This window comes from Crocuta crocuta, unplaced genomic scaffold (assembly GCF_008692635.1).
Source record: "Crocuta crocuta isolate KB4526 unplaced genomic scaffold, BGI_CrCroc_1.0 scaffold1635, whole genome shotgun sequence".
Classification (NCBI taxonomy): Eukaryota; Metazoa; Chordata; class Mammalia; order Carnivora; family Hyaenidae; genus Crocuta; species Crocuta crocuta.
In genome coordinates, this window is record NW_027528385.1 from 31,332 (window position 1) to 52,667 (window position 21,336).

General features: G+C 44.3%; 1 protein-coding gene across 1 annotated transcript in view; it reads left to right on the plus strand.

The window, feature by feature from the left end:
• The first annotated feature begins 4,761 nt into the window (after nt 1–4,761).
• MCPH1 (microcephalin 1) overlaps nt 4,762–21,336 on the plus strand; it is a 266,985-nt gene continuing 250,410 nt past the window's right edge. The window contains exons 1-3 of the mRNA XM_077754243.1: nt 4,762–4,963; nt 5,987–6,078; nt 13,845–13,963. Of these exons, the coding sequence (XP_077610369.1) occupies nt 4,924–4,963; nt 5,987–6,078; nt 13,845–13,963 (251 nt within the window). The 5' untranslated portion in view covers nt 4,762–4,923. The remainder of the gene's footprint in view (nt 4,964–5,986; nt 6,079–13,844; nt 13,964–21,336) is intronic.

The following is a 21,336-nucleotide window of genomic DNA, read 5'->3' on the forward strand; positions in this document are numbered from 1 at the left end:
CCCTTGATGGAGAACCAAGGGACTCGGTTCTGGCCGGTGTGAGCAGACAAGAGAGAAAAGCAAAGACATCCGGACTGAAAAGCAGGAGGCAGATGTGGGGACCCACTTGGTCCCATAATTGGTATGAAGATTAAAGCGAAAACGTTCAAGCTAAAGAAGAGGCAGGAATGTTGCACATGAATTTAGCCTCAGTCCTTCCATCCTGACCCAGCGTTTACCTTCGGGGCCTGCATTCCGAAGGCTACGTAACAATCCTCAGGTACAAGGGGAAAAAAAAGAGGTCAAGGGTTTATGTCCTGTGCTACTGGTTGTTTATGACACAGTTTGTCCTTGAGAGAATGGCTATTCCTTTGAAACTCCCCTACAACCCTAAACCTTGCCTTCAAAATAACAAATGTTTTCCTACATACCAGGACAAGGGCTGCTCTCTTTATCACTTTGACGCCTTTTTACAATAACTGCTCACTTTTGCTTCTGTGCTGCCCGCTTGCCCGCTTGCTCATTATAAAAAGCCCTAAGTCCTTGGCCTTAGAACTGAACATTTAGAGTTAAGTCTGTGTGGTCCCGGTCACTCCCTTAATTCAGCTTCAGTGGTCTCGGTCAGTCTCTGTGTCTCTTGGCATAACAGGAACAAATCTTACCTGAACTATCCTTACCTGAAAGCAGAGGCTCCAGAAAATAGAGCTGCCAGTAAGCACTCCTCTGAGGGAGTTTCCTTTGAATTCCTCTGCCAGGGAAACAGACTGGCCCTATTCCCATGAGCATCACAAAGCCTGGTAGAACTTGCCCATTATGCCCCAAACTCCCCACCCTACTTTGTTAGGTTTGGTATATGAACCTTTCATCTCTGGCTGCTTAGTGAATTACACACTACTGAGTACTTCCACATGTACAGACAACAGATGAAAATATGCCTGGGTTTTCCTCCTGTTAATCTATTAAAAAAACTTTTTTTAATGTTTGTTTTTGAGAGACAGAGCGTGAGCGGGAGAGATGTACAGACAAAGAAGGAGACACAGAATCCAAAGCAAGTTTCAGGCTCTGGGCTGTCAGCACAAAGCCGGGCCAAACCCAAGAAACCCGAGATCATGACCAGAGCTGAAGTTGCTGGTGAACAGACTGAGCCACCCAGGTGCTGCCCTCCTGTTAATCTGTTGTTAATTACGGGCCCGCATTAATTGGACCCCAGTTGGAAGAAGAAAAGCTTTCCTCCTAAAACACACAACCTGACTATCTGGGGAGCTTCACATGGAAAGTACAAAAAGCTATTAGAACTATGTTTTCTCTTTTTTAAATCTTTATTTAAATTCCAGATAGCTAACATAAATCATAATATTAGTTTCAGGTGTACAATTTAGTGATTCATCATTATATACAACACCTGTGTTCATCAGACCTGCACTCCTTAATCCCCATTACCTGTTTAACCCACTCACCCACCTCTCTTCCAATTATATCCCAAATACTAACAACAGAAATTAAAATTGTAAAAATTATTTACGATATCACCAAAAATGGTAGTACCTAGGTGGGAATTTGAAATTTGACAAAAGTTGTAAAAAGACTCATCTTCTCAATAGTACAAAACAGTGATGAAATTACATAAGTCCTGAATAAATGTTGTTGGATCAAAAGAGTTAATGTTTTAAAGATTTCAATTCTCCCTCAAATAGATCTAAGATTCACCAAAATCCCAATCAAAATCCAAGCAGGTTTTTTTTTTTGGTAGAAAATGATGATTTTAAGATTCATATGGAAATACAAAAGATGTAGAATACATAAAACAATTTTGACAAAGAACAACATTTTTGGCTTACGTTATCTGATTTTATAACTTATTTATAAAACTACAGTCATCAAAACAGAAAAATATTGGTATAAAGGTAGACAAATAGCTCAATGGAACAGATATAAGGTCCAAAAATAAGCCATCCATATATGCACAACTGATTTTGACTCTGGTACAAAGGTGTGAATGCAGTGGAGAAAATAGCTTATCAAGAAATGATGCTGGAGCATTTGGATAGCTATGTGCAAAAGATGAACTTAGGATCCTATCTCTACCATATATAAAAATTAACTCAAAATAGATCCTAAACCTAAACACAAAGCCTAAAACTATAACATTTCTAGAAGAAATCACAGGAGAAAATATTTGCAACCTTTTAGCTGAACAATCTACTGATAACTGAACTTTTATAAGACCATTTAGGAATTTATTTTTATTTAAAAAATATTTATTTTCAGAGAGACAGAGAGAGCATGAGCAGGGGAGGGGCAGGGAGAGGGAGAATCCTAAGGCGGCTCCTCCACACTGTCAACACAGAGGCCAATTGATGCAGGGGTTGGACCCACGAATATGAGATCATGACCTGAGCGGACACCAAGAGCCTGAAAGCCCAACTGACTGAGCCACCCAGGCACCCCTTTATACCACCTTTTGTACCGCAAAGGGGATTGGTTTAATCTGTTTTATCATGCCATTATGTGATTCTAAATCTTCTTAGCATTCATTGTCACTTACTTGATGAGGACAATAGCTTTATCTACAATCCTGAGCTGAGCTCACACTCCCAAGCCAAGGTGTTACCATTTCTTCAGTTGGTTAGGCCAACCATTTATGATAATGATGTTAATTCCTGATCAGAGATTGGACTCTAGGAGGTGAGGTTTGGGGGCTGCATGTGCTCAAGGTAATTCTTTAGGAGCGGCGTGCTGGTCGGATCCTATTAACAGCTGTTGTAACAAATGGGGATGAGTGAGTGGTTGGATGAAAGGAAGCCTGCAGAGGATGGCAGTGCATATTCATGCACGTATATCCTGCCACTAGACTTAGTAAAAAAGTCCTAAAGGTATGGTTTCCGGTTCCAACTGACACCACTAGTTACTGGCTATGTTGCCTTGGACTGGTCAGATAACCTCCCTTGAACCTGATTACTTATTTGTGTAAACGAGATAATACTGCTTACTTTTTCTAACAGAGCCTTTATGCGCATAAAATGACCCGAAGTAGGGTGAGACCACGCTTTCTAAATTGTAAAGGAGTGGGAGGTGAGGAGGGGAGAATGAGTGCACTGTTGCCCCAGGATACCATAATGAACCCCTCTAAAATTACCTAATTTTATTGAGAACCTAGGAGGAAATACATACCTACCAGTAGCTCACAGCTAGTAAGTGTCGGATAGTAGTTCCCAAAGTCCAGGCCCAGTCCGATTCCAAACTGAAGCCCGTACTCTAGTCATTAGGTTACAAGGGAGTCCCTTTAACTTTAAAATTCTGTTTTTTATGGGGCGCCTGGGTGGCTCAGTCGGTTAAGCGTCCGACTCGACTCTCGCTTAGGTCATGATCTCGCAGTTCTTGGGTTCGAGCCCCGCGTCAGGCTCTGTGCTGACTGCCAGCTCAGAGCCTGGAGCCTGTTTCAGTCTGTGACTCCCTCTCTCTCTGACCCTCCCCTGCTCACGCTGTCTCTCTCTCTCTCCTAGAAATAAATAAAACACATTAAAAATTTTTTTTAAACTGTTTTTTTCATTAGGCTCCGGAATAAGATATGCTCTACAGGATAAAACACAAAGATGGTGCTGAAATCATCAGAAATGAAGGTTTTTATACATTCGGTGGTTCATCCTTTAATGCAGACGGCGTGGATCCTTTCACCGATTCGGTGTTTCGGGAGATTAAACACAATTTTTATCGATAACCAGGCAACCCCTTCGCAGCCCTGAACGGCCTCCCCCGCAGCACGGGGCGGCTGGTCCCTGGCCGGGATCTGCGGCTCCCGCTGGGCGGATGCGCGGGGTCCCCGTGGACCGGTGCGAGACCAGGCTCCCTTCGCTCCCCTCAGGATCTGAGGTCCCGGGTCCCCAGAGCCCCCCGCGGGGTCTGCAACTTGGCTCCCCGCCTCCCTTAAGATCTGAGGTCCGAGGTCGCCCCAGCGAGGGTCTCAGACTCGGCTCCCTCCCGTCTCCGAAGTGGGCTTAAGTCTGGGGTTCCCCACCCGCCAGCGGGGTCTGAAACCCGGCTCCCTCCGCCTCCCGCAGGGTCCGAGGGCTAATCCTGCGGGGTCTGAGGTCGGGGGTCCCCCCAGCGGGGGTCTGAGACCCCGCTCCGCTTCACGCCCCAGCCTCCGCAAGATCTGAGGTCGGGGTCCCCCCAACGGGGGTCTGAGACCCCGCTCCGCTTCACGCCCCAGCCCCCGCAAGACCTGAGGTTGGGGTCCCCCCAGCGGGGGTCTGAGGCTCGGTATCCCCCTAGTAGGGTGTGAGGCCCTTCCCCTTCGCCCCCCACGCCCGCCGCGGGATCTGAGGTCCAGGCCACCTCACTGTGGGCTCCCCCGTGGAGTCTGAGGCCTGGGGTCTCGCGCCCGCAGGGGAGCAGCGGTCCGGCGCCGCGAGCCGGCATCCCGCGCGCTGACCACAAGGGGGCGCGCGAGGGCCCGTGCGCGGGGGTGCGGGTGACTGCGCCGTGGGAGATTCTGGGCAGTTACCTCCCGGAAGCCCGCGGAGCCTGCGAGCCAGGACTGTGCCCCCTTAGCGTCCGCCGCTCCCGGGGGCGCCAGGTGGGGTTCCGGGAAGCCTCCAGATGTCCTTACCGAGACAGAGGGTTTGCCTTGGGTTTTGGGGACGTCCGTCCCAGCAATGCCCCAGAGGACCGAAAGACGCGCAGAGGGGGCGCCGACCTGCAGTCTTAGAGCGCGGGACGAACCTGCGTCCGGCGCTGGAACGGCCCTTCGGCCCCCTTGAACGCCAGCTGAGACTAATAATTTCCCCCTCCCCCTCCCCCAGGCTGTGTAGAAAACGCGGACGGCGGATTCCCCCAGAGCCGGAAGGGAGGGGCGCGCGTCAGTCTTGCGCATGCTCAGTGCCCCTCGCTCCTGGCTCGCGCGGCTCGGAGCGGCGCAGCGGGTTCGCGGCTGGCGGGTCTCTCATGGAGGCTCCCGGGACGCCGGGCGGCGGGGTCTTGACAGGTGAGGGGGCTTCCTGCACTCTGGGGTGGGGGCGGAGGCGGAGGGCGGCTGCCGGGCGGGCGCCCGGGTCTCGGCCAGCGTGTGGACGCGGCTCGCCGGGCTCGTGCGGAGGGGAGCTTGGCCTTTCCGGAAGTCAGCCGGGCATCCTGTGGAGGGGGCGGTCCCGAGTGCGTGGTCGTCCCGGTCCCTGTGCGCAGTGGGGGGCGGTCCCCGTCCCTGTGCGGAGTGGGGGGCTGTCCCTGAGACCGGTACGGTCCCCGTCCCTGTGGGGGGTGGGGGGCTGTCCCTGTGTCCAGTACCGCCACCGTCCCTGTGGGTGTCCCTGTGGGGAGGGGGCTGTCCCCGTGCCCAGCACTGTCACCGTCCCTGTGGGTGTCCCTGTGGGGAGTGGGGGGCTGTCCCCGTGCCCAGCACTGTCACCGCCCGTGCGCGGTGTCCCTGTGGGGAGTGGAGGGTTGTCATGGCCCTGGTCCCCCCGTGGGTGCCGTCACCGCCCCTGTAGGGTGTGGGGGCCGTCCCGTGTATCCCGGCCCCCGTGGGTGTGGGGGCTGCCCCCCCCCCCGCGCCCATGAGGTAGGGGAAGCTGGGTGTCTGTATGGTCCTTTACAGAGGACATCTTCCCTAGAAAAGGTCAGCGCGGGTCGGAGTTTGGGAAGCGCGTGCAGCTCCCACGCGCACGAGTAACTCCTTCGCTAGAGGTTTCGAGAACCTCTAGCAGCACTGATGCTATGTGGAAGAGGTTTTTGTTAGAAGCTTTAAGTTTCCTTGTTGATGTAAGTAGCACAAGATGAAAATCTGTTGAAAGCCTTGGAGAGGAAGGCTAGGATTTCAAATATATTGCGTGTTATGGCTTTTTAAAAAAATATTTTAATGTTTGTTTATTTGAGAGCGCGAGCATCCCAAGCAGGCCCCGCGGTCAGCACAGAGCTCGCCGAGATCAGGACTGAGAGAAGTGGGGTCTTTAACCCAGGCGCCCCCCCCACCCCCCCACGTGCTGCGCGTTAATGTCTCCTTTGTTTTCAGACGTCGTGGCATATGTTGAAGTCTGGTCGGCCAACGGAACAGAAAACTATTCGAAGACGTTTACAAACCAGCTTGTGGACATGGGGGCGAAGGTAAGAAACTGGTTTTACCGCGGCTCCTCTGGACATGGTGAGAAGTACTAGTGTTTTGTTTTTTTTTTTATTTCAAGGAGAGAGAGAGAGAGACAGCGTGAGCAGGGGAGGGTCAGAGAGAGAGGGAGTCACAGACTGAAACAGGCTCCAGGCTCCGAGCTGGCAGTCAGCACAGAGCCCGACGCGGGGCTCGAACCCACGAACCGTGAGATCATGACCTAAGCGAAGGTCGGACGCGTAAGCGACTAAGCCACCCAGGCCCCCCAGAAGTACTAGCGTTTCTTGCGGGGCGAGTCCCTGCTGAGAGCCCGAGGGAAGGACGAAGGAGACCGCAGGTGCGGTGGGCGTGGGCGGACTGTGAGGGGACCAGGTACCACAGGAGGGTCTCAGACCGCTGGCCTTCCCGGCAAAGGGAGGAGACTCCAGGCCAGAAACGCCGGTCCTGCCATCGGTTCATGGGACGCAGGAAGCTGTTCACCCAAGTGAGAAATACAAGGAAACAAAAAAGGTTTTTAAGTGAAAGATTGTGAATTTGGGCGTTATGAAAACCTCCAACAGACATTCGGATGCACAAATCCAGCATTTGAGATCGTGAAGGCTGAGATAACAATTTAAGGTCGATCCCCTGGGGGTCAAGTGAGACCACGGGTGTGATACTGGTTCTGGTGAAAGGTGCTGAAGTGGAAGGAGCCTGGTTAGTGTTTGGGGCAGGTGATGGGAGCCCTGGACCCAGGAGCCGAGGCAGGATGCCAGGAGATTCTGGAAAACAAGTCTGCCTTTCGCAGGAGGGATGAACTAAAGATGGAACTTTGTATTTTTTATTTATTTTTATTTTTTTACATTTCTATTTATTTTTGAGAGAGTGAGACAGTGTGAGCCGGGGAGGGGCAGAGAGAGGAGGAGACACAGAATCCAAAACAGGCTCCAGGCTCTGAGCAAGCATTCAGCACAGAATGGACGCAGGGCTCGAACTCACAGATGGCGAGATCACAACCTAAACGGAAGTCCGACGCTCAACGGACTGAGCCACTCAGGCGCCCCTAAAGATGGAACTTTAAAACCATGTGGAATCCTAAGACGAATTGAGACTGGCATATATATACTTTAGGTTCGAAAACTCTCAGGTTATTGTGGAGTGGCGCAGTTTTCCGGTGAAATGGGTAAAAGGATTGGAAGTTAGCCCAGGAGTGAATGAGCTACAGAGAATGTAGGTGGTAAAGGTAGGCTGCTCTCAGAGGGAATTCACCTGTGAACAAAGTGCACTTGTCTGTGTGTCGTGGGGGTGGGGAGGTGGGAGGCTGAGTTGAAGGGAGAGATTAACTAGATGAGATCCTTGAAGGCAGGGCCAGAGTTTAGGCTGAGGGAAGAGAGGCACCTGGGGTGTCAGGCCCAAGGAGGACTCACCTGCGGGCAGAGAGGGCGCTCCTAAATTTTGTTATCCTAGTCCTTACCCTGATGGAGAGACCAAAGGCCTTGTATTGATACCTGCTACATACTTGGGCTAAAAGACAAATCACTGTGGCTGAGAAAAAGGCCATGAGTGTGGGAGTTGACAAAATGGTTTTTAAGAGTAGTATCAAGATCTTCGATCTCTTGGATCTGTTTGTTTTTCACCTTTTTTTTTTTTTAAAGGTTATTTATTTTTGAGAGAGCCAGAGCGAACAGGGGAAGGGCCGAGAGAGGGAGAGAATCAATACACTGTTAGTGCAGAGCCTGACGTGGACTGTGAGATGATGACAGAGCCGAAATCACGAGTCAGATGCTCGACCGACTGAGTCACCCAGGCGCCCCTGTTTTTCACCTTTTAATTTAGAAAATTTTCAAATAGGAAAGTTGAACATAGAGACCCAATAATTGTTAGCACATTAACTTTTTTCATCATCATCTCTGCTATGCAGTAGCCTTACATATGTATGTGTTTTTTCCTAAACTATTTGAAAGGAAGTCCCCAGATACAGTTTGCCCCCAGATAGGTTCGGTGTGTATGCTCTGAGAACAAGCCGCTTTCCGGTGTGATAGACGGCCACATCTGAGGAAGTTAGTGTTGGTTCCGATCAGCCGACATGTTTCTGGCAGCGTAGGAGAGCACCACTGCTGACTGCACTTGGCTTTGTCTTTCTGTCCGCATCCAGTGCGTGTCTGGTGGTAGATGATCATGGTTAGAAATTGTATTTTCCTGCATGTCTTCATGTATTTATTTTGAGCCTGTCCAGGGCTCCAGCTCATTTCCATTGGGCATTTCCTTCTCTTCTTGACTTGTAACCATTTTCTCTCTCTTTCAGTTGACCCCTCTGTCGGCCATATGAATTGTTAAGATTTTCAATTAACTCTGTGGTTTATTTTTTCATCTTCTTTATGGTATCTTTTGTTGATAATCGTATCACAGATTATTTCTTTATGGTGAGCTCTGTTGTGTGTCTTGTTTAAAAAAAACAATACAACTCTCTGTGCCTATACTAAGGTTATAAAGATTTCTCCTGTGTTTTCTGAAAGCTTTATCGTTTTGCCTTTCACATCTAGATTCATGGTGCATCTAGAATTGATTTTTATATATGGTATGAAATAGTTCTCTCTTTTTTTCCCCTATGTGAATACCCTTTTATCTTAGCACCATTCATTGAAAAGTCTCCTTTAGCCAGTCTCCGAAGTAATGCCTTGGTCTTCAGAACCATATGTTTCCGTACCTGTTCTCATGACGAACCAGTTTTTCATTGTTCTTTATAACCAATCTTTGTAAGTCATCTTTCTTTTCCTTCAGGATGTCCTGACTGTTCTTTGACTTTTTGCTTTTCCAAATAGATTTTAGAATCACTTTGTCAATTTACAGCATAAAGCTTTTAAAAATTTTTGAATAGGATCGGACTGATAAAAATAGATCAGTATGGAGAGAACTGACATTTTTATCAAGTTGAATTTTCCAGCTCATGAACTTGTATGCCTTTGTTGATTTTGGTTCCATTTCAGTAATGTTTTATAGTTTTCTCTGGTCATTTTTGATGCTATTATAAATGGTATCTTCTTCTAAATTCCTTTTTCTGATACGGGGATGTAGAAAGAATTAATTTTTGCATATCCATGTTGTGTCCAAAAGACTTAGCAAACTCATTTATGAGATATGGCATTTTTAGGATTTAAAAAATGTACACAATTGAATATTATGTGCATGGGACAGTTTTATTTCAATTTTTCTAATCCTCATACCTTTTATTTCTTGACCTAGTGCACCGGTGAGGACCAGCGTTGAATATAGTGCACATATCAGGCATCTGTCTGGTTCCCCTTCTCCAAGGACAACTTTTGGCATGTTCACCTAAGGCAATTATTTTTTTTTAATTGGAGTGTAGTTGACATACAATGTTATATTAGCTTCAGGTTTATAACGTAGTAATTCCACATTTGTGTACATTATGAAATGATCACCAGGGTAAATCTAGCTACCTACCATCTGTCACCAAAGTTACTACAGTATTATTGGCTGTATTCCCTATGGTGTACCTTTCATCTCCATGACTTATTTTGTAACTGAAGTTTGTGCCTTTTATAACCTTCACATATTCTGCCCATTTCTTCACCTCTCTACTCTCTGGTAGCCGACAGTTCTCTGTATTTATGATTCTGTTTTGTTTTTTTATTACATATATAAGACCTGTTACATAGTTAATGCAATTTTTTTTAACATCATATCCTAATTTCCTAAGTGTTTTCTTCATGAATCCACTTTTTGATTTCACCAAATGTGTTTTCTGCATGTAGTGAAATGAAAATAAGATTTTTCTCTTTTATTAATGTAGGAATAACTTTATTTCAGTGTTAACCTTGCAGTCCTGGAATAAACTGAAGGGGTGGGGGTATACTCGCCTTTTGATATAATTGTTGATATGGTTTGCTTTCTTTTTCTTTACAAATATTTCAGGGAGGGATACTGGCTAGTCATTTTCTGTTCCTGTAGTGCCGTTATGTGGTTTAGTATTAACATGCTGGTTTCGTAAAACAAGTTGCAGAATTGTGACTCTTTTTTATTCTAAATTGGCATGGGATTGGTGTTATTTCTTTTTTTTTTTTTTTTTTTTTTTTTTTTTTTTAATGTTTTATTTATTTCTAGGAGAGAGAGAGACAGCGTGAGCAGGGGAGGGTCAGAGAGAGAGGGAGTCACAGACTGAAACAGGCTCCAGGCTCTGAGCTGGCAGTCAGCACAGAGCCCGACGCGGGGCTTGAACCCACAAACCGCGAGACCATGACCTAAGCGAAAGTAGGACGCTTAACCGACTAAGCCACCCAGGCGCCCCTGGTGTTATTTCTTTTAAAAATTTTTGACATAATTCACTGATGAAGTCAACTAGTCCTGGAGTTTTCTTTGTTGATTTAAAAAAAAAAAAAAAATTTGTTAGTGTTTAATTTGTTTGAAAATTACAGTATTATGCATTTTTTCTATTCTTATAAGCGATTTTAGAAAGCTGGTATTTTTTTATGAAATGTATCCATTTTATCTAAAATTTCAAATTTATTGGATCAAAGCTATTCAAAATCTGTTTGAATCTTTTAATGTCTTCATGGTATATAGTGATGATCCCTTCATACCAAAATAATGAAAAAAGGTTATTTGTGCCTTTTCTCTTATTTTCCTTATAACGTTTATCTGGGTTTTACTGACTTTATTAGTTTTTCCAAAGAACCAACTTTTGGTGTTCTTGATGGTCTTTTTCACTTTTATTAATTCTGGCCTCATTTTTATAATCCCCTAACTCAGTCTTTGGTTTTAATTAGCCCTTTTTCCAGCTTTTTCAGATGGGTGCATTGATCTTCAACCTTCTTTTTATATATGCATTTTTTATGACTTTGTTAAATTAACATTTAAGTGGAACACAGGGTGCTGAATGGTGAACAGAGTTCAACAACAGGCTATAGAGAAACTGAAACAGGTCCTGGAGGAGATACATGGCATACCTTGAAGGGCCACATGGGGAGAGAGAAGGCAGGACTCAAGGATGGATGCTTTGGGTTTCTTAGTCTAGGGCTGGATTAATCAGTTCACATCGAAAAGTGAGGTTTTAATTTGACAAACTATTTGTAAAAAAATAAATAAATGCAGACTAATCTAGAAAAAAAAAAGACTACCCAGCTGACTGTAGATTCCTACACAATTATAAATACTGTTTAAAGCCAAAAAAAAAAAAAAGTGAGGTTTTGGTAGCTCCATGGGATCTTACTTAAGAGGCACACAAGGGGAAGGACCTTGGAGCTGAAGGAGATGGTTGATCACAGGGGCCCCTGGGGAACTGATATTTGCTTGTTACTTGGGGGCTGGGGGCTGTTGTCTAGGGTGTGCGCTTGCATGAGGGGTTAGTGCTGGGTTAAGACCCCTGCAGGCCCCTTGGCTAAACAAAATGGATGCCGAGGCAGCAGTACCCTGGACTCGCTTAGCTAAGCTCTCCACAGCATTGTACTTACAAGTTTCTCCTGAAGCAGGGCTTTAGCTGCCTTACACAAGGCTTTGTTGGGTAAATTGCAATATCTAGTTCTGCTTTTACTTTTTGTTTTATCTAGTGGTTTATCTTCTTTTAAAAAAAGAGTTTTTTCATGTTTTATTTATTCCTGAGAGAGAGAGAGAGACAGACAGACAGACAGACAGAAAGCGTGAGGAGGGGAGGGTCAGAAAGAGAGGGAGACACAGAATCCAAAGCAGCCTCCAGGCTCTGAGCTAGCTGTCAGCACAGAGCCCAACGTGGGGCTCGAACCTGCAAACTGTGAGATCACAACCTGAGCCACCCGGGCACCCCATCTAGTGGTTTATCTTCTTACCTCATCTCTAGATAAGCTTGATATTTTGTTTGTTGTTGGGTATTTGTTTTCTTTTGCTTTTTTTGTTGTTGAGTATTGTATATATTTAAGATCGCTCAGAATTAGAGACCTAGAATTGTATTCTCTTTTTTCAAAAGAGATTCACATTTGCTTCAGTCGGGATGTTTTTAGTGCTCATAATCCAGGATTATCTTAATCCAATTGCAGGATTGGAGATGATTTAAAACTGGAAGGTAGATCTGTGTGGGCCTCTGTATGTGTGATTCACCCTTGGTCCTGTATCAGCCCTTTGGGTCTCTGTCCAGGATCTGAGGGTTTTGCACATTCCCATTCCGAGGCTGGCAGTCCAGTTTTTTGTCCCCCTTGTCCTCAGAGGCATTTAGAAGTGCTACCCAGTGTTTGCTAAATATCACAAAGCCTTGGGAAAGAAACAACCCTGAATGCTAGACTCTTATCTCTGATTGTGTCCATCTGTGCCTAGAATCGTGGCTCAGTAAGAATCCCTCACTGCCTCCATAGCTCTCCAGAGCCTTCCGGTAGGTAGGTAGGTAGACAGAGAGATATGTATGTGTATTTTATCAGAGCGATGAGTACATTTTGCTTAAAAGGGCAAATGTATGGTGCCGTGAAGTTCATAGTAAAAACAGAGACACCAACAATCTTCTGCTCTACACTTCCCATTCTATTTTTTTAAGGCAGCCTTTTTCAGATCTGTTTTATGTTTCTTTTGATACTTACCTTTATGTTTCCAAACTGTGCATATATTATTTTGATAAAATTAAATGTTGAAAGAGTTATGTATTACATGACTTCCACTTCTGGAAAGATTACATATAAAAGGAAAAATGTTTGACACTAAGAGTTTGAACATGCCTTTATTAAACTTTTCTTTATCTTTGATATTTTAGCTGATTGTAAAATGCTAGGTCTATATTATTTTTCCTCGAAGGCACTTTTCATTGTTTTCTGACTTCTAGATTGCTTTTGGGAAGCCTGATGCCATTGTCCTGTCTCACTGTTGAGTGTGATTTATCCCCACCTCCACCTTCAGAGATTTAATTGTAAATCTTTCTTTACTCCAGTCGTACTGAAATGTCATGATATGCTTAGTGTGGTGCTGCTTTCGTTCTCTGCTGGGCCCTTAGGGGTTCATTTGATCTGGAATGCACCCCTTTCATATGAGAAGTTCTTGAATTATTTCTTTCCTGACTTTTCCATTTTCTCTATCCTGGTATTTCTTCAACTATTCTTACTTAGCTGTTGGCTCTCCTGGTCAGAGCTGATGCTGTTATTTATCTTCTGCATCCATCTCCTTGTCTTTTTGTTGTCCTTCAGGGGAGAGTTTGTCAACTTTATTATAACAACTTTATTATAGCATTTCTATAGGCTTTTTTCTTTTTTTTACTTATGGCATCATAGTTTTAATTTCCAAGAGCTCTTTAAACAAAAATAACCTTCCCATCTTAGAGATAATTTTTCACGAACATAGCATTTTCTGAAAATTTAAATGAATGTTATTTTCTTCCAAATATGTTAAATAAGTGTTTTAATTTCAGTTTTGTAAATATTCTTTTTATTGTCTGTTTCCTGTGCATTTCATTTTATGTCTTTGATGTAGAAAGGTTATCTTAAATGTCCTTAATTACCTGACTCAGCTCCCATTCTCTCCTGTACTGAAGATGCATTGCCAGCTCTAACGCTTTAGGTCAGAGGTTTTTTGAGAGAGAGTAGAGATAAACACGTGCATAAAACACCATCCCAACTGGAGCAGATAGGCTTTTTAACCTTGTGCATTTGTTAGAGTGGTTCTGTGTGACAGATTCTGGGAAGTGGAATTGCTGGGATAGGCAGTTTTGATGTTTTTCTTTTGACGAATATTGAATGAAGTGTCCTTTTTGATCAGTTTTACTTATGAAATTGTTCACAAATGGTTATTTTATATTTTGTTTTCTGCCTTTTGTCTACAGGTTTCAAAAACTTTTAACAAACAAGTAACTCACGTGGTGTTCAAAGATGGATATCAGAGCACTTGGGACAAAGCGCAGAAGAGAGGTGTGAAGCTTGTCTCAGTGCTCTGGGTGGAAAAGTGAGTAGTTTCTTTTTTTTTTTTCTCTGTAAGTATGAGTTATCAGTCAAGTGTGGAGACATTTCACATACATCACCGAACCAGATAAAATTTGATTTGGTCTTTTCTGTTGCGTTTTACTTGGGCAAGTCATTTAATACCCTCAGGCCTCCATTCAGCAGCTGAAAATGGACTTAGTAGAATCCACAGCCCTGCCTCCGGGGCAGGTGACTGCTCAGGCCCTGTGACGGGCGTGCAGGATGTGCCTGGTGTGCCGAGGGAAAAACAAGGGCGTGAATGTGGTACAGCCCAGCCAGTGCTGCCAAAACCCAGGTACCACACACAAGGCTTCGATTTCTTACGGTCCTGGGGGCTAGAAGCCAAGGTCAAAGTGTTGGCAAAGTGTTGGGGGTGGAGTGGGGGGTGTGTCCATCTTAATCTCCTCTTGTAAGGACACCAGGTGTGTTGCATTAGGGCCCACCCTAGTGATCTCGTTTAACCTTAATTGTCTCTAACTAGTTGACACAGGGAAAAAGTGAACTGTGCAGGTCCACTTCTACATGAATGTTTTTCAATAAAAGCAACATTTTTTGGAGATTTGCAACAATTTGAAAAAACTCAGATAAACTGCAACCTCAAAATAATGAAAAAATTAAGAAGTTAGGTATTAAGAACACAGTATATAACGTTACAAAATAAGTGTTAATTGCTTGTTATCGGTAAGACTTCTGGTAAACAGTAGGCTATTAGTAGTTAAGTTTTGGGGGAGTCAAAAGTTACACCAGGATTTTTGATGACACAGTGAGGGGTTGGTTCCCCTAACCCCCATGTAGTTTGAGAGGCAACTGTACAGTCACATTCTGACATACTTCGGGTTGGGACTTCATATGAGTTTTGTGGGAAACGTAGTTGAGCCCATAACAGGTGTGGTTAAGGGGAACGTGGAGATTGAGGCCAGAGGGTAGTGGGGCATCAGATGGCCTTGGGCCTTGCAGGGCGTGAGGAGAGAAGTGTGAGGAGCAGCAGCAGGAGAGTGGTGGAGGCCGCTGAAGGGTCCAGCGGAGAGAGGTCGCTGGGACCACGGTGGTGGTAACACACATGGTCATGAAGAATGGTCAGATTCAGGGTATATTTTTGAAGGTCGTACCACACTAGATCTGAGGATTTGGATGTGAGTTTGTAGAGCAGGAGAAGAATCAAGGATGACTGTGAGTGTTGGGCCTGAGGAACCCGAAAGATGGGTTTGCTGGTTACTAAGATTGGGAAGGCCTCAGAGCACCAGGTTTTGAGGGGCAGGTATGAGTTCTGTTGGGCTGTGCTGAATTTGGGGTGTTTATTAGGTTCTCTTTTGGAAGTATCAGGTAGACAGTTGGATATATGAGTGTGGAGCTCCTGGGGGAGGTTGGAGATGAAATTGCGGGAGTCTTTTGTATACAGTTGTTATTTGAAGCCATAAATCTGGATGTGGTCTCTCAGTAAGTGTAGACAGAAGGGAAGAGGTTCCCAGGTTGATCACTCTAGTGTTGGGTGTTGAGGAGGTCAGCCAGTGAGGATGGGATTCTAGAAAGCTTTCAAGAAGGGATAATGATCAGGTGTGGCAAATAGGTTGAGTAAGGGCAGGTGCAGAGCCTGATGGGACTCAATCCCATGACCATGACATTATAACCTGAGCTGAAATCAAGACTCAGACACTTAACCAACTGAGCCACGCAGGTGCCCCTAGATCTGTCCATTATTGAATGAGGTATTGAAATCCCCAAATGTTACTGTTAAATTGTTATTTCTTACTCTTAAGTACTTTCAAGTTAGCATATCTGTTCAAAGTGAGCAGCATTGTTTTAAAAGGAATCTTTTTTCTCTGAGCAGTAAGTAGATCTCAACAGTGGGTTTACAGTAGTCAGCAAACCATGTTGTAAACAGATGCAGTGTCATCAGGCTGTGTTGTTGTTCACAGAGCACAGGCAGAGTAGATTTAGCAGGATTCTGAGGGGCCCTAGGATTTTCAGGATGGTACATGGATATTGGCTTCCACTTCAGGTCACCAGCTGCGTGAGCCCCTCACAAGAGGGTCAGTCTGTCCTTTGAAGCTCTGAAGCCAAGCAGTGACTTCTCTCTGATGGTGAAAGTCCTAGGTGGCATCTTCTTCTAACAGAAAGCTATTTGGTCCACACTGAAAATCTGTTGTGTAGTGTAGCCACCTTCCTGAATGATCTCAGCTAGATCTTCTGGAGAACTTGCTGCAGCTTCTGCATCAGCACTTGTTGCTTTGCCTAGAACTTCCTTTTTTTTTTTTTTTTACTATTTTTATTTATTTCTAGGAGAGAGAGAGAGAGAGATAGCATGAGCAGGGGAGGGTCAGAGAGAGAGGGAGTCACAGACTGAAACAGGCTTCAGGCTCTGAGCCGGCAGTCAGCACAGAGCCCGACGCGGGGCACGAACCCACGAACCGCGAGATCATGACCTAAGCGAAAGTCGGACGCTTAACCGACTAAGCCACCCAGGCGCCCCCTAGAACTTCCATGTTATAGAGACGGGTTCTTTCCTTAATTCTCACCATCAAATGTCTGCTAGCCTCAGACTTTTCTTCTGCAGCTTCCTCACCTCTCTCAACCGTCATAGCACTGAAGAGAGTTGGGGCTTTCCCCTGGATTAGGCTTTGGCGTAGGGGAATGTTGTGGCTGGTTTTATCTTCTATCCAGACCACTCAGACTTCCTCCATGTTGGCAATAAGGCTGCTTGCCTTTTCTTATCATTTGTATGTTCACTGTTATGGCCCTTTTAATTTCCTTCAGGAATTTTCCTTTGTATTCACAATTTGGCTAACTGCTTGGTGTAGTTTTTGGTCTATTCTGGCTTTTGACATACCTTCCTCACTAACCTTAATCGTTTCTAACTTTTGATTTAAAGGGAGAGATGTGTGACTCTTCCTTTCACTTGATCATTTAGGGGTCATTGTGGGGTTTATATTTTTCGGCCCAATTTCAATACTGCTGTGTCTGAGGAAACGGGGGCCCGAGGAGACGGGGAGAGACGGGAGCACGGCTGGTGGGTGGAGCAGTCAGAACACACTCATTTATCAAGTTCACTGTCCTGTGTGATGGGTGTGGTTTGTGGCACCCCAAAACAATGGCAGTAGTGATATCAACGATCATTGATGACGGATCACCATACAAATATTATAATGAAAGAGTCTGAAATATTAGTATTACCAAAATGAGACATGAAGTGAACAAATAGTGTTGGAAAAACAGTGCTGATTGACTTGCTCTGTGTGGGTTTGCCACACACCTTCCAGTTTCGAAAGAATGCAATATTTGCAAAACAGTAAAGCAAAGAACAAGAACATGAGATGTGCCTTTACTTTAGGCTTTGTGGGCCTTGTGGTGTTTATTCAGCTACTGAATTCTTGGAGTGAAAGGAGCCATAGAGAATGAGCAAACAAGGGGTGGCTGTGTATTTTAAATCTGGGTCCTGAGCCAGGGTGGTCTGTGGGCCTTAGTTTACAAAACCCTGCTGTGTAATACAGCCTTTGCAATTTCCCCACTTGGCCCTGATGCCCTCCTGTTTCTCTAGTCTTTTTTTTTTTTTTTCCTTCACGTTGATCCTCCTTCATGTTAGTTGACTCATTTCTCCATCAGCTAACTCCATTCTGTCATTAAGTCTATTTAGTAAATTTATTTCATGTATTTTTCAGTTCTGACATTTCGATCTGGTTCTCTTATGTATGTTCTGTTTTTCAGCTGAGATTTCTATTTTTGCCTTTCCTGACATCCCTTACATGTGTATTTTCTGTTCCTTTGCAAAGTATGATGACTACATACTTTAATCACCTTTACTAATAATTCCAGCATTTCAGGATTGGTGTCTATTGATTGTTTTTTTCCCTAGGAATGTGTTGCATTTTTCTGGCTCTTTTTTTAAAATTATTTTTTAATGTTTTATTTATTTCTGAGAGAGAGGCAGCATGAGCAAGGGAGGGTCAGAGAGAGAAGGAGATACAGAATCTGAAACAGGCTCCAGGCTCTGAGCGAGCTGTCAGCACAGAGCCCGACATGGGGCTTGAACCCACGAACTGTGAGATCATGACCTGAGCCGAAGTCAGACGCTTCATCGACTGAGCCACCCAGGCGCCCCTTTTCTGGCTCTTAATGTGACCTTTTAACTTAAGGTTTTATATTAGACACTGTTAATGTTACATAGATTCTTCATTCCCTGATACTGTTCTGAAGATTGTAGATTCTGTTTTAACACACAGTTAACTTGTTTAGCTTTAAAATGCAGAATGTCAATCTAAGACCTGTGGTGGACATGTCCTTAGATTCATTCAGTTCGTTAAGCCTTGGCCACAGGCTGATATCGGTTTGCTTTATGTACATGGAGGTCAACGGGTCAGCCAGGGAAGTGGTCTTTTCTGCTCGGAACTTGAGGTTCCTCTTCTCTGGCTTGTTTCCTGGATCCTAGCCTCGTTCTCTGGTGGCCCTCTTTGCCGGCGCCCCTCCCCCTGGCTCCTTTGGCCAGAAAAACAGCACGTTCTCCTGTCAGAGGTTGAGCTGCTCATCACCCCCATGCCCACAGAGTCTGCCCCGGTCTTACCTCAGGGTAGAGACCCAGAAAATCTGGGAAAGCCACAGATTGTTTGCTTCCTTTGAAAATATGCCTTTTTGTTTGTTTCTAAACCTTTTTTAAGATTTGCAGAATATATGTATGACTTAATAGTGCATAGGCAGGAGATTTGGTTTTTAGGACTAAAGACAAGTGAAACCTAGTTTCGTTTATTTATTTTTTAAGCATCTGAAACCAGCCTAATTCTTGTCCCCTTGTAAATTCTTTGGTCTTTCTTCAAGGGGACCCAGGATTTTTTTTTTTCCCCTTAAACTCCAGTGGTTTTCTTTAGTAGGTCTTGAATTGATCCCGTTGTTGATTCCAATTCTAGTTTGGCCCTTTTAAGAGATTCAGGGCTTTCTTTCTGGAAAAAATTACAGTTTTGTAGTTTTAATTATTGCTCTGTTTTATTGTGTTATTACTCTTCAAGGACTTCAGTTATATGTATGTTGGACCTTTTTCACCTGCCTTTAATTTCAACCATTTTGACTCTGAGCCTTTTTACTTCTTTCTGGATGTTATTTTTATCCTTCTCCCCCACTTCTGTTTTTATTCAGTATTCTTTATTAAATTTTCATTTGAATCTGTTTCTTCTTTGACATGTTACAGTTAAGTCTTCATTTCTGACATGATTTTGTCTTCATTTTCTTTCCTAAGTTTAATCAGCTTTTTAGTGTCGTCCATTTTGTTCTTAATTTCTATATTTATGATTCAAGAAATACTTCACACGTGTGGATGGATTGGTGGGTGAATGTATTTTCCCAAATACTTGTTTGACAGTATTTGATTCAAATATGAGTGTTGTGTTACTTCTTCAACTTTGCTTTTATTTTTTATAGCAGGTGAATTTTCATTAGCTAAAGTGGTTCAATTTGTATTTTCTTTCCCAAACAGTTTTAATCTGGATGTGGTCTGCTTTGTTCTATTGACATTAGTTTTACAGGCAGGGCTGCTAGTTTCTGAGCACCATCGTACGTCAGTTCTGCTCACTGCATAGTTCCTTTCACGGATGACGTTGATGGTGAGGGGGAAGGGTTTGCCTTTTGTTTCTGTGGGTCCTTGAATATATTCCTCTTCGTTCTTCACTGCTGTTTGCTCCAGGGTTACCCCTCCTTCTCATAATGAAGACTTGTCAGAGCCTGTCAGTTCTGGGCCTCAGCTGTAATAGGTGCCCCAAACCACTCCTATTCTGTATTTCAGCAGTTAGTGCCAACTTCCTCATTTTCTGAGTTGTTTTCTCTTTACTTCATCTGAGTGCTCCAGGCCCCTCCATGCTCTTTATGGAATTGTATGCCCTCTCCTCTGCTTTCTGCATCCACTGACTTGCAGCCAAATTGGAACTTGGGTTGTTTTTCTACTTATAAGTCATTTGAACTTTTGATTAAAACATAGGTCAATATGTGTCCCTTACTTGCATTAAAAAATTTTTTTGTTTTTATGGGAGGTTGTAGAGGAAGGTTCACAGTGAAGCAGCTCCCTCATCTCCTTATTCAGTCCATTAAAATGGCCTTATTGATTGTATCTCAGACTAGATCTCGTGGATGCTTTATCTTTACTGTTCCCCCTGAGTCCAGACAGCCATCATCCTGCCTTATTACTGAGTAGCCTGCTACCTGTCCCCCTTTCGTTTCACCTCTTGTACATTTGCAAATGCAGCACTTCTAACACATAAATCAGTTTTATCCTTCTTGCTAAGATAAAGTGGCTTAGAATTAAGTGATCCCAAGCAGGGAACAGTGAACTACAGTCTGTGGGCTGAATCCAGCCCACCGCCTTGTTTGTTTTCTATAGCTTTTTAACTAACAATGGTTTTTGCAGTTTTAAAAGGTTGGGGAGAAAATCAGAATAATATTTTCTGACACAGGAAAATAGTACAAAATCCAAATCTCAGTGTCCATAAATAAAGTTTTCCTGGAACACAGCATGCACACCTGAGTGTGTATTGTGAATGGCTGCTTTTGCACTACATCTGTGGAAGGGGTAGTATTACCGAGATCACAGGGCCCACAAAACAAAAAGTCTTCGGTAGTACTATCCCAACTCCATATTTCCTATTTGTGCTATTAGAACTTACTTTGTTAATGTCTATTTTTTTTTTAATTTTTTAAAAATGTTTTACTTATTTCTGAGAGAGAGAGAGAGAGACAGCATGAGCAAGGGAGGGTCAGAGACAGAGGGAGACACAGAATCTGAAGCAGGCTCCAGGCTCTGAGCTGGCTGTCAGCACAGAGCCCAACGCGGGGCTTGAACCCACGAACCGTGAGATGATGACCTGAGCCGAAATCAGACGCTCAACCCACTGAGCCACCCAGGCGACCCTCATTTGTCTGTTTTTTAAATTTAATTTTTTAAATCAAGATAAGGGTTTAATCCCCATCACCTGTTTCCCCCATCCCCTCACCTACCTCCCTTCTGGTAAGCATCAGTTTGTTCTGTACAGTTAAAAGTCTATTTCTTGGTTTGTCTCTCTTCTCTCTCTCCCTTTGCTTGTTTGTTTTGTTTCTTAAATTCCAGATATGAGTGAGATCATGCTATTTGTCTCTCTGACTTACTTCATTTAGCATTATACTCTCTAGCATCATCCATGTTGTTGCAAATTGCAAGATTTCTTTTTCTTTTTTTTTTTTTTAAGTTTATTTATCTTGTGCTAGAACTAGTGTGGAAGGGGAAGGGGGGGAGGCTCTCTGCTGACAGCAGAAAGCCCAGCGTAGGGCTCAAACTCAAACCGTGAGATAATGACCTGAGTCAAAGTTGGTTGCTTAAATGACTGAGCCACCCCGGAACCCCTTAGT